Genomic DNA, 13,910 nt, shown 5'->3' with positions numbered 1-13,910 from the left:
TTAACCCGAAATCGCAATTTTGGAAATGCAAAACCCCAGGGTGCTGGGGGCCTAAGGCCCCCTCTGCTGCACCCCAAAATATTTTTGGAGGACATGTAAGGTGCACACATGCCAAAAGGGCATGTGTGCTTTACATGTACATTTTAAAAATGCATTTGGTAAATAGCGATTCCTAAATGCCCAAATCACATTTAGGAATGGCTTCGTACATAAGGAATCCTTATTTGCGATTTCTTATTTAGAGAGTCGCAATTTGCGACTTTCTAAACAGGGTCGCAATGTTAAGGAATCGCTATTTGTGCGATTCCTTAAAATTGCATTCAGAATGTCTTTCATACATTCTGAACTGGCTTTTTGCATTCGCAAACGGGCATTCGCACCATTTGTGAATGCAAAAAACCTTGATACATCTGGCCCAAAGTGCTCAGAGTCCTAGTTCAACTGCAAGCGGTCAGAAAAAATAGAAGGGGGGAGGAAAAAAGTCAGGGGATGAACCTACCACAGGGGCCAGGTCCAACAACTTTAAAGACAGATAGCACAGAAGATGTTTCAAAATGTGCATGTGCATCCTCGTCTACTATTTTTACAATGTGTTCTGCACTTTTTAGGAACCTCAGCTTTTCAGCCAAACTATGACCAGGTCTTCCACCCATCCCACAAGCCCGAGCCACATGCTGCTTAGACAACAGCTGGGCCTCCTGAGCGGCCAGGTCATTGAATTCTGTCAGATGCTCCCTAATAGCTGATGGAATGAGCGAACTGGGATGGCATTTATAGTCTTGCTCCAGAGAATGGAATATAGTTTCTGTTTTGTGTAGATGACTGCTTAACGTGTTGAATACTCCCACTTGAGTACTGATTCAAACCCCTCTAATTGTGACCTTGAATGATTCCCACAAGGTTGCTTTTGTAGACACAGCTTTCTTATTCTTTTCAAAATATTCAATGATTGCCCTACGGACCTCCTCCCTGAACACTGCATCTAGCAATTCTGTTGCTCAAAAACACCAGGTGAGTGGAGCATTGACGATGGTGGGCAGTTCTAATCGCAACAGCACTGGTGCATATCAGAAAACATTTTAGGCATGTGGTTTACCTCCTCTACCCAAGAGCACAGATCCTTCAATAACAACCAGTCATCTAGTCTAGACCATGTTCCATGCACTGATGATGTGAAAATGCCCTCCCCCAGCACTGGTTTCCATAATCACCGCACAGCTACCATGTCATAGTCTTCCATCCTCCTCCAGAGCACTCGTGCAGCTTATTTCTCATGGCAGTCATGTATAGCAGACCTATCCATCGTGGAACCCAGGTACGTATTTAAATCTCTGCCCCAAATAACATTAACGTGTACCATGTCATGTAAGTGACGCCACACTGTTGTGAAAAAATCAGGGTTATCTATATTTGGCACATATTTGTTGACCATTGTGATTGGGCTATTGTAGAGGGCGCCTTGAACTATGACCAAGCTACCTTATCCGTCCACATAGGAGTGTGTGACCTTGAAAGGGACTCCTGGAGCATTAATACTCCCCTAGCATATGATGAGTAAGATGATGCTAGCCGATGGGCTGCCCACTTTGAGCCTATTGTCGCGTTAGATGTGTCTATTGTAGGAGTGCAATCTGCACCCCATGTCAGTCCAAGCAGAGGAGTACAAGTCTAATTTTTCAGGGATCATTCAGCCTGCTTATATTCCATGTGAGCAGGGTCACCTTAACCCCAAAGTGGGACATCATGATTGTGAAAGCACAGTGGATTTTAGATGATGACTGTAAAACGTTGCGTGGTGCATGAAATGTTGGATAACATGGGTGCTACATATATGATGCCATAGAACAAACAATTCCCAACCTCCCAACCCACTTCAGCATGCGAAAAGTGCTAAAGACAGTCGTACAACAACAAGTTGAAAAAATCAAACAGAGCTTGAAAATAGTATTTCTACTTATCAAGCCCATCAGGGGTGCTCAACCTTGAGGGATCGCCAGAATCCCATTAGCCCTGCATATGAACAGAGGTGGCTGGGAGAAAAGGATAGCGTGCATCGCCATCCACACACATCCCTTAGGCAAATGGGAGAAACTGCCTTCCAAATAGTGAAGAGCATGTTTTGCAATAGTTCCAGATAAACAGGAGTCCGTCTTGTATTGTGGAAGGAGACTCATCCATGTAGTGATTTACAGTTCATCCCCATCTGGTTCATCTGCTGGTCAATCTCGTTTCCATTGTGAGAGGGATTTGATCAAGTCTCTGGAAGCCTTTGGAGTCTGAAGATGCTCTGGCTATAGCATGGCATATTGAATGCCAAATGTTGTCAAGAGTATCTTTATATGTAGGAATTCCCGACGGGCCACCTGGTCCATTGAGAAGTCAGAGTAAAATGAGATCTTATTACCTCTATGTCTTTTCTGTCACACGCCATTCAGAGCACCGCATCTCTGTTACAGTAATTAAAATTAAATAGTTTCTCAATGATTGGGCGTGGAGATGCACCAGGTAGTGGCTGGGTCATGAGAGAGGAATGTGCCTTTCCACGATCAGTAGTTGTGATAGAATATTGGAGCCAAAAAATGGAGGTCAGAATTGTTTCAACATATGTCTCCATTCTGCCTGTGTTTGCTGATTCAGGCACCCCAATAATTTGTAGATTATTGCAGTGTGACAGCACCTCCAAGTCTTCATTCTTTGCTTGGTTCACTGCTAGTACTTTTTTCAAAATTTAGACATTTGGTGCCAACAGATTGTAAGTCATCCTCTGCCTTACATATCCACTGTTCTACTTCTGCGAGGCGGGTGGACTGTTTGTCTAGTTTTGTAGACATGTAATCCATTTGGATAGTCAAAGTATCTATTTTTCCATCAATAGATTGGAGACTGCTCTGCATCGCCAGTAAAGTAAATTCCAGTTCACATGTTCCTTGTGAGCCACATGCCTGCTCCTGAGTCGGAGGGCCCAACCTTGCTGGTCCAGCGAAGCACCTGGTATATAATTTTAGATGCGTTTGGCGTCAGTCTGTCTTCCCCTAGTTGGCCCTGTGTTTTATTGCGAACACCTGTACGTACTAAGTCTCAGATAGTACCCTGGACCTCAACGCCACTATGATCTTGCTGAAGCTATCACTGAGGGCCTGGGCCAATTGACAGTGCGCTCCAACTTTCACTCACCCACCTCAACCATGGGCTCGGCCAACATGCGCATATCCCCGTAACAGTCCAAAAAAGGCTGGCATGCAATACTCAGTAGCTGTGACGAATATCGTCGGGCGATGTATCCTGTAGGTAGTGCAGTTGTCTCTGTCTGCCTATGTTATCAGATGGAAAACAGACTGTGCCCTGCAATTCAGCAGTCAGAGGAACAGTAATGGGGCACACGGGCCTCCAGAAACTGCAGTGCAGTGTCCTGTGTGCTCTACACTTAAGGCTAGGGTGCCACAGGCAGTACAGACCATTTAAACAGGGCAGACGCTTATTGCGGCACCAGACCACCAGGGCATGCTCTCGGGCATTCCTAGAGTGCTCTATCAAGTGTAATGGTGGGGTTTATGGGCTCACAGGTAGTGCATAGCAGCAGAGCTCATGACCAGGCCTCACCAACAGTAACTGTAAGAGGAGGCCCAGCGAGCCCTACTCCACTGGGGGAATAACCAGCAGTTGCTTTCCTTGTTCCCTGGCATGGCAGCGGGTGTGCACAAAGTAGTCTTGCCCCCTCTGGACTTTCCCAGTTTACATTAGAAGTCCACACTCCTGAGGACGGTTTCACAGCGCACCACACCAGCAGGCACAGGCCACAGGTGATCACGAGCCATAGATACTCACAAGGGCAGGTAGGCAGTCAGCAAAGGCCCAGTCTCTCCATTCGGCCACATACAGGCCCTCCAGCAACACATGGGGTCACAAGCGGTCGCACAACCGTCAGTATCAGTGGGTCCCCATAACGCAGTCCACAGCACTTCACTAGGCCACCTGGGATGCTCTCAGTGTAGGCCTCTGCAGTCTCAGCCCCCACATCATCCAGGGGCACACGTTCCTTCAGTTAGTGGCTGGTCGGTCGTCACAGGGCTGCAGCGCTCATGAGGCACATAGTCGCTCAGAGCACCATAAGGCACAGCCTCTTTCTCTCAGCTTCAGCGTAGCCAGCACAGTCAGCCGGAACTGACCGCATGTTTGGTGCTTTTTTCCTTGTCCCGCAGCACTTTGTGGGGGGCCGTAAATGGGTGCAAGAATGCAGTTCTTGTTGTTAAATATTGTGGTGTGTGATTTAGTTGGTGGAGGATGTCGGATTGCAGAATAAATTACAGATGTTATCACCTGGCCGGTAGAGCTACACTAGAGTGTAGCCATCTGGCTGTGGGCTCTCTGGCACCTCAATTAACACATTCATGACTCCATGAATAGCTTGTTCCAAACAAATCAATAATTGCAATTCCCTAATTTTCTAGTACATTTAGCACTACCATTACACATTTCTGTGCATCCTGTTCAAACAGAACAGAGAATCACTGTTACAGTGATCAATAATATATTGTATTAATGTGATTGAAGAACACACATGCTTTTCAGCTTTAACTAACCAGTGTAGAGTTGTGAAAGCTTGGCACAAAAGGTTGAATTTATTTTCTTTAATGTTTTCAACCACTGGTTATAAGTGGAATACAACACTGACTACTACATTACAGTCAAGAAACCCCTGAACTGTTTCGAAATGCAAAACCTAAGGCATCCTCCACTTCATCAGTTTTCATCTTTTTTAAAACCTTTGTAGATACTTTACTTTCTTTTGAAACTTTTGAACAATCCGCAACTTCAGCCTTTTTTTGTTTCCTATAACGTTCATGTTTTTCAACAATGGGATATCGGCCCAGATGAGGAGCATACAGACCTCTCAAACAATTGTATTCTATCACACATGTCATCATTCCCACTGCTCTCATAAAATTTAAGAAGTTACAATCCTGATAGTGACCCAACCCGTGATAAAGCAACATAAGACGTGCCTGCTTTGAAGACTGACTTTTATTTATTATTGCTGTTTCCAAAGGTAATGCTTGAGAATGTGAATTGTTGCAGCAGAAGCCCAGAGAAAACTGTGGCCTTTTTGCACAGAAGACTTTTACCTACAGAAAAATAAAGTACATTTGCCAACTTTTGCTCTCTTCTATGTGATCAAATGTCATCAAAATGTATGCATATTCTAGTTTATTAGGATATGTGATGAAATCTATCACATATCCCATTGCACCGTTGACTAATCCCTCCTCGACCTTGAGATTTTGTCGCAAAATTATTCTGCAGTTTTTACAGAGCTTTAGAGTGCTCTTCTAAACCAGCATTATGTAAAACCGCTTTCTCTAGTGATTCTAGTTTCTTTACCACCAAAGTTTAAACCTTGACGTTCCATTTGGGATCCAAAATACTTACTGGGTCCTTTTTTGCTTGCTTCATTTGATATAATTCTAAAGCATCACCTCTCTGATCTCATGAGTGTAGAGGATGAATGGTGTAGTGTTCTTATATTTCTTCTGCTTGGCCTAAGTCAACTTTTTCAAACTGACCACAAGCAAATGAAGTGGAAGTATCTGTTCTGACACATGTAACATGATCCTCTACATCCACATCTTTGTAAAACACATTTTCAAGTTTATGAAATTGCAAAACTCTCTTAACCTTGTCAATGCTAATCAGTTCCTGACATTTTTATCTTTAGTAGGCATTCCATGTACTAGAACCACTAATGGTTCTTCTTACTCTCGGTCTACATCTAAAGTTTCAATAGTCTCCCTGATATTCAAAGGCAAATGTACAATGTTACCTGTAGACCTTTTAATAATTTAGAAAGAGATCATTTCCTATTTATGGTCTGCATTCTAACAACTGCTTGGAAGAGAATGTAATGTCTGTATGAGAATACTTTCATAGACATTGATGTTTTCAAGCTCAGGAGGAATAGAAACATTTCTAACTTATAAAGCCTCTTGCAGGTATTTTATTATCATCTAGTTTGTCAATACAATATTCACAAATGATCTGGCATATACACAAGTCAAAGTGATCTTCAGCTATTAAGTGAAGAGCCAATTTAAAACATTATACTAGATCACTCGTTTCTGTTTTTTCACAAGTCAAATTGTTTTGATTGTGGTTTACCGTGCGTTTGCCTTCAACAAACACAAACTTTGTCAGGAATGTCTGCAAATGTTACAAGAACTGCAACAATTTCCTTTTTAAATTTCCTAAAATATTTTTTCCACTGGAAATGTCATCTGAATATCATTTCTTTAGGGTGTAGTATGCATTGTGGGCAAAACAAAAATATGCCAACCATGATCCCCATATCTTCTGGTGCTCACATCTGCACTCTCTAACTTTTATATTGGCATCTTAGACTTGGAGTTCTGATAGCGCAGATCAAGTCCAAGTCATGTACTCACAGAATTGCTGCACCACACCGCATCCCCATGCCTTGTGGAGAAAGTCTCTGTCATCCACTCAGCATCTCAGACATTCCAAGAAGGGGTCTCTTCCTGTTTGCCATGGACTACTTCTTTGAAAGTACACTTGGCGTAAGTAAATGAATTGGCTGAGCTTAAATTGGGATGTAATCATTATTTCCCAGGGAATCACTATTTCCCGGAGAGCCGTTAGTGGCATTTTCCAATCTGAATAGTCCAAAGACCCTACATCTGTTTTCCATATAGAGTGCCTAGCCCTCCCTCATCATCTTCCGTGAAAGCAAGAAATCTTGAGATACGTTTTAACTCAAACCTTTCCTTCACAGCTCAGGTGCATGCAGTAATTAGGACTACTAACTTCCAACTCTTCTTAGTGATCACAATCATGTCATCATAGCAAACTGAAGTCTGGCTGAACGATGGGCCTGCAGCACTTTTTTGGCCACCCACTTAAATAACCTCCAAGACATGTTCTAGGTCTTCCATTGCAGCTTGAATGCAGTGTAACACTGCCATGTCGACATGGCATTTTAACTTCCTTGCCAAGCCTTAGACTCCCCTTTCGTTACATATAAGTTACCCCATGTTAGGCCCTAGGTAGCCCTTCGGGCACGGTGCTGTGTAATTAAAAGGTAGGACATGTGCCTTAAGTTTTACATGTCCCGGTAGTGAAAGCCCTCAAATACTTTTTTTACTACTGTGAGGCCTACCCCTCCCACAGGAAAACATTGGGGATTCCTTATTACATTTAATAAGATGAATTTCTAAATGAGATGTCATGTTTGGTACCTATGGAGTTGTAGTGCTAAACCCGCTTTAATGGTAAAGTTGGATTTATCATTACATTTTTTTAAATTCCACTTTTCGAAAGGTGGCATTTTCATGCCCAAAGCCCTCTGTGCCTGAAGCTGTCTTGTGTCACATTACTGGATGTAGCTGGCAGACATTGTGAATTCTTAGCAGACAGTCACACAATAATGGGGTTAGCTGAGCCTCAATGGGCTATCAACTGGCAGGATGGAGGGCGGAGCTGAGCTCAGTCCCACTTGCACCTGAATAGGATGTGTCATTTCTCCTCAGAATAGACCTTGCAACCTTGTCTTGTCAGTTTAGGCAGCTTGGAGCCAGGGCAGGGGTGGCAGGAAACTCTCTGAACTTCATAGAACCTTTCCAGAAACATCTCGACCCTTCTAGGGGCAGGGCACCAGAGTATAAAATTAGTGCTCTCAGATCCACCCTTCAGTTCACAACTGGACCTGCGGAAGGACTCTTAGAGGAGTGCCTACTGTTGTGTCCTGCTGTGCACTCTGCCAATCTGTTACTGTACTTCAGAGGACTGCTTTTCTACTTGGAGACTGCTTTGAGCCCTCAGAGGACAGCCCTGCTATAGAGTCCTGCAACCTCACCTCCACCTCAGAGTTCCAAGGCTAGTTTCATGGCCATCTGTTCTGAGACATAACAGGCTCTCACCACTTGGAACCTCCGCTCCTAGACCCTGGGTTTTGGTGCTGAAGGTGCTCAGATGGCCATTTATCAAAACTGAGGAGTTAAAAAATGTTTGCAAAAAAGTGCTCTGAAAACCAGGAGGAGACAGGGACCAACCTGCTCACCTGTCTGCCCAAGGTGCATCACTAGTCGGATTGACTTCAAGGCTTCTCCTGCTACGTTCTTCACTCCAGCAGTAAATCTGTTTCAGAGGTCCTTCACCCAAAGGGTATCCAGCCTCCTGGCACTGTCGTTTACTACAGCCTTCTACCTCGTCATGCTGGAGATGTTTGACTTCCATCTCAATGACTAAATCCAAAGGTAAAAATCTTAATGGTGGCTTTGGTCCACGGCTGTCCGACAATGACACTCCCTCCTCGGACACCCCTGCAGACTTGCCTCTCTGATCTTCTACCTTCTCAGACATTTTCTCTTCAAAATTGTTTTAAGTCTGAAGGTAAGCGCTGACTGCACCCAATCTACTTCTTGTATCTGAACCGTGCATTGTGGTTGGCCTTAACTTTTGACTTTGCCCCAGTGTAACATGGCCAAATGTCCGCGGTTGGCGCTTTTATCTTTTAGTTGCTATTTTGAAACTTAAACTTTAAAACTGTATAACTGTAGTTCTACTAATTAGATTTTTTCATTTTAGTGTCAAATAATTTATTAAAATGTACTCTATTTGTCTAAATTGGTTTGGATTCTAGTGCTGTGTTTCCACTTTATTACTGTTTGTGGGCTGCATAAATACTTTACTCATTGCCTCTAAGTTCAGCCTGACTGCTTTTTGTGCCAAGCTACCCAGTCAACCAACAATCACATTTCTCACATGCAGGATACCCACAGAAGGAGGAGCCTTCCTTCACTCCTTCCAAAAGTTTCCATTTTGCGTAACCATATGCATATGCATATGTGATTGACAAACTCACAAAAGCACAAACCAAGGAGACAGATCTTTTGGAGTCCAGAGAGCAATAATGTGGGATGCCATCAATCACACTCTAAGAACTGAAACTCAGTAAACTTGTGAAAGTTGAGCTACTCAGATATGTTTTCCAAAACTTTTAAATAAATAAGCAAATAAATAAATAAAAATAACAACATCATTGTTTATCATAAAAATGCACCCTGTGGAAATCTTGAAACAAAAATGATGGATAATTGTTCCTTTAGTGGATCAGGAAATAGGCAAGAATGTTTTGATATAAAACAAGAAATGGATGGAATTTGCCAGAAATTACCCTCGAACTCTCTCTACTATGAGTATATGGTTGGAATCAAGCAATTCGTTCACACCTCCAGTTAATTGAACTCGTAATTGTCGACTTTGTCCATTGCGGTATCCTCCACAGCATTCTCCAGCCCAGTTTTTTTTTCCTGTTGATAATTGTACACTTGCTGAAACTGAATGCTGACATTGTATTTTCCTGACTTGCCGTTCTTGATCATCATTCCAGTATCGGTAAGAGAGAAGTGTGCACATTTTAAATGCAGCATTTTATGCTTATAATTTAGAGAACAAGCATGGAGCATGTGTACGTGTACTCCTGTGGCGCACTGTTTAATTCCTGCTGTTGTTATTACAGGTTACATCCAGGCATGCAGAGCACTCATGGTTGCTGCTGTGTGCTTGAGCGTGTTTGGTTCTATACTTGCACTGATTGGCATGAAGTGCTCGACGATTGGTGGCTCGGACAGAACAAAGGCTAAAGTAACCTGTTCAGCTGGAGCCACGCTCATATTTGCAGGTAAACACCACCAGTAATTAAACCAATGCGTTTTCTGAGCCTATGACTTCCTGAACGTATGAATCCTTTGAGCTCAAAGTCCAACTAAATTTGCGGAGTTGATGTTTTGTGAAGGCGAGCTGAGTGATAACTTAGAAAGGTCGTTCATTTAAGACCCTGAGATGATCTTGAAGGTTAGTTTGCACAGATGTTGCCCTCTTATTACTTGACTTTCTGTGTACTTCTTTACTCATCCCAAACCTCATCCTATTACTATAAACTCCAAATAAACACTTCTGGATTCTTCCCTCCTCTATCCCTCCATTATTCTATTCAAACCTACTAAGAATCTCACATATCCTCTGTTCAAATCAACATACTAATACTATACTCATATTTCCCTAAGCTAATCCACCACTAATCGTTTTGAGTTCCGGAGTAGCCTGCCACTCGCCGAAAAGCGAATGATGCCTCCTATGGGGTCGTAAGCGCTATATAAATACAATTACAATTACAACACCGTGGCCCTAATTAGGATATGAGTCCTAACTGTAGAGCCAAACATGTGCAGTAATTTGGTTACTGATCTTTCTTTCACCCCTCAGCCTTGTGAAAATACCTGCAGTATTACCGGAAGGTGCAGTGGCCGTAGTATCGGAGAATGACATAGCAATGCCGTGCATCTCCTGGTAATTCACAGAGATGTGTCGGGCCGTTTTGTTCCTCGAGGTAGACTGCAGAATTACTAGCAGAAACGATGCTCGCAGTGCAGGAAATATTTGTATTAATGAGTTCTCGTTTTTTCTTTTTGTTGTAAAATCAATGTTTGTATCAATGATGCCTTGTTTGTTCTTTTCGCTGCTAACCCAATAAAACAGAAGTTAAACAAAAAAAAACATTTATTACTAGATTATCAAAATAATATCTAAATAGGATGAAAAGGCTGAAAAGAACTGATACAACCGACTTCGAGCTGTATTTACCAGCCAAAAATCATAATCGGAGCGTGTGAATATTTTAGTATTCCTGAAGGTGTGTTCCTGTATGTATATATGTATTTATTTTAAAATTATTTTGAAAGAGTGCAAACAACACAAACGCTGTGAGGCTCACCTAAGTATTACTTTTACAGAAAGGTTTTAAGGTATGTAAGAAACAGTAGCACTGCCAGTGAGGAACACTGAACAGTGACTCAGGAGACCCAAACAAGATTGACAAGTGTCTCGTGAAAACTAGGATATTAAAGATGAAGTGCATCCGTGTTCTACAATTCAACAAAACGTTCATATGTATCCTATACCTGGTAGCCAAACAGCCAACATCTAACGAACTCCCTTCCCCCAGCTCTCAAGGGGGTGGCCTAAGGTGAATCAGGTAATGATGTCATCACTGTCAGAATGAAGGACAGGATAGAATGGAAAAGTAGAAAGTACTGCTGGCCTGTCATCATTCCAAAGAGGGTAGTGATCGAATGGGCATGCAGACTAAAGTATACCAACAGCCAGTAAAAGTGATTTATGGATTGACACCAATCTTTATCTACCTCAAATTCTATTTTCTCATCAATGGGTCTAAATAGCAGTTGTTGGGGCTGGTCATTCTAGGCTCCACAATAGCCAATTTCATGTGACTTTTTGGCTTGTCTCCCTATTCCTGCCTACAGCTGATGATCTGACTTAAAGCTGGTTTGGACTTATGGCCAAGGCAGGTGTGGGAAGCAGTCATGCACCTCTGAAGCTTATTGGTAAAATATACAATAATATCTATTTTTTAAACAATAAATAGTTTAAAGTCATAAATGTAAAGTATTTTAACATATAAATATATATAATGTAAATTAAATAAATTCCATTGACATTAATACTAATATAAATATATACTTAAACACAAAAACACACATATATATTTGTGTTTATATAAATACCTATATATGGTGTAACATAATTAATACACATATTTATTGGCATTGTATGAATTATTTGCTTTTTTACATTTATGACTATTAATATATATTTATAGTCATAAATTAAAGATGATAAGAACTTAATACAATGTAGTGTAAATACGTTTATTGATCCTTTATTTATATAACATATTCTCCTAAGTGGGAAGGGGTTACATCCACTTTTCGTGTGGTGCTCTGTAGTGGGTGCAAGACCCCCTTGCATGTGGACGATGCTCCGGTACCGCAAGAAAGGCAGGACTCCCGGTGTATATCTAAGAAGTGTATTTTATTTCAGCAGATTATATCCGAACCACCAACAAGTTTCACCATTAGATGCCTTTCTCAAGGTGAGTGTGCCCTGCCACCATTAAAAAATATATACAAACAAAACTGTGAACTCTGAAAACATACCACTCAACTTTAACAAATCCCCGCTGGCAATATACTAAGTGCCTCAATAAAAATTAAGGCCCATATTTATACCTTTTGACGCAAACCAGCGCCGGCGCTGGTTTGTGTCAAAAATGTTACTGCCGGCTAACGCCAATCCTATGAGCCAGGCGGGCGCCTTATTTAAGGAATGACGTTAGCCGGTGCTGCGGACTGGTCTGAGTAAAAAAAAATGACTCAAACCAGGCAGCGCCAGAGTAGGGGAAAATGGGGGTTGTGTGTCAAAAAATGGTGCAAGTCAGGTTTGAGGCAAATATCATGCCTCAAACCGGACTTGCGCCATTTTGTGATGTACGACCCCCATTGAAATGACTCCTGTCTTAGCAAAGACAGGAGTCATGCCCCCTTGCCCAATGGCCATGCCCAGGGGACTTCTGTCCCCTGGGCATAGTCATTGGGCACAGTGGCATGTAGGGGGGCCCAAATTAGCCCCCCCTATGCCACTTTAAAAAAAATAAAAAAAATACTTTCCTCAACTTACCTGTACTTACCTGGGATGGGTCCCCCCATCCATGGGTGTCCTCAGGGGTGGGCGAGGGTGACAGGGGGTGTCCCTAGGGGCAGGGAAGGGCACCTCTGGACTCAGAGACCATGGAAGTGAGCCCACAGGTCCCTTAACGCCTGCCCTCACACATGTGTTAAAAAACGGCGCACATCAGGCTGTGCGCCATTTTTTAAGACCCGCCCCCTCCTGTGCATCAAAATGACGCTGGAGTATAAATAAGGCGCACAGGCCATAAAGTCATTTTTTGGGCAGGAACGCCTACCTTGCATGTCATTAACGCAAGGCAGTTCCCGCATCCAAAAAATGACGCACACGGAGGAATTTTGACGTCCGCGGGCTCGGGCGTCAACGTTTAAATATGGTGCACAGTTTGCACCGAATGTGCATCAAAATTTTTGATGCACATTCGGCGCTAATAGAGTATAAATATACCCCTAAGTTCCCAAAGTGCAATTGATTCTTAATATAGAACCAATACAAATATCTTCCACAACACAAAATTAGAAAATATATTGCAAATAAATAATAATTTACAAACAACAAAACAGACCGATCACTGATGTGTTAATGGGCAATGTGATCCACATTTCATAATGTGGGGCTACCGGGTCACAGGAAGCTCAAACACTATTAGGAATCCAGTGAAAATGTAATTCCAAAATATAGGGCCATCAGGAATCCTAATCTAAATTGGGAGTTGTATTTCAATTCATTATATTAGTGTCCACATGAAAGATTGTGCCCAAGTAGGCATAGACAAGTATTATTCTGTTCAGTAGAGGCTAGTTACTCATAAATCAACATGATAGTGATATAAATGCACTCTAATATCTAGAAACAAATCCTCTGTAATAGTGACTCACCCTTCCAGTCACAGATCCCCTAAGACGTCTCATAAATACCATAACCAATCTAAGATGACATAGAAAAAATAAAAAAATATATTAAAAAATATATATTAATATATCTGGATCCCCTTAATTGTGACATGAAGACAACTCAGACACTAAAGAAGAAAACATAAAATGCACTCTCACCACATAAGTAAACATGGTCATATGAATTCAGCCAACATGTACTTCTAATTCCTCATCCCAGTTGTGGCCTGCAGGGAATTTGGTTTGCAAGTCTAAAATATATCTGGACTTCAGTTGTCTCAGCAATCTGATCCTATCTCCTCCTTGTGCATTCCTGTTTTTTCTGTCAGTGGTTAAAAATCTCAATTGGGACACATCACATTGATGTTCTAATGACAAATTTCTTGCTACGGGGTAGGCTTGATCCACATTCCTTATTGCCCACGGATGTTCAAGAATTTGCTTCCTCAATTGAAAAATAGT

At 42.1% G+C, this 13,910-nt stretch overlaps 1 protein-coding gene across 1 annotated transcript in view; it reads left to right on the top strand.

Moving 5' to 3' along the window:
• LOC138249171 (claudin-10-like) overlaps positions 1-13,910 on the top strand; it is a 427,524-nt gene that overhangs the window by 204,168 nt on the left and 209,446 nt on the right. The window contains exon 2 of the mRNA XM_069203174.1: positions 9,530-9,691. Coding sequence (XP_069059275.1) covers positions 9,530-9,691 — 162 coding nt within the window. The remainder of the gene's footprint in view (positions 1-9,529; positions 9,692-13,910) is intronic.

This window comes from Pleurodeles waltl, chromosome 8 (assembly GCF_031143425.1).
Source record: "Pleurodeles waltl isolate 20211129_DDA chromosome 8, aPleWal1.hap1.20221129, whole genome shotgun sequence".
In the NCBI taxonomy this organism is placed as follows: domain Eukaryota; kingdom Metazoa; phylum Chordata; class Amphibia; order Caudata; family Salamandridae; genus Pleurodeles; species Pleurodeles waltl.
This window is presented reverse-complemented; position numbering and strand designations above follow the sequence as displayed.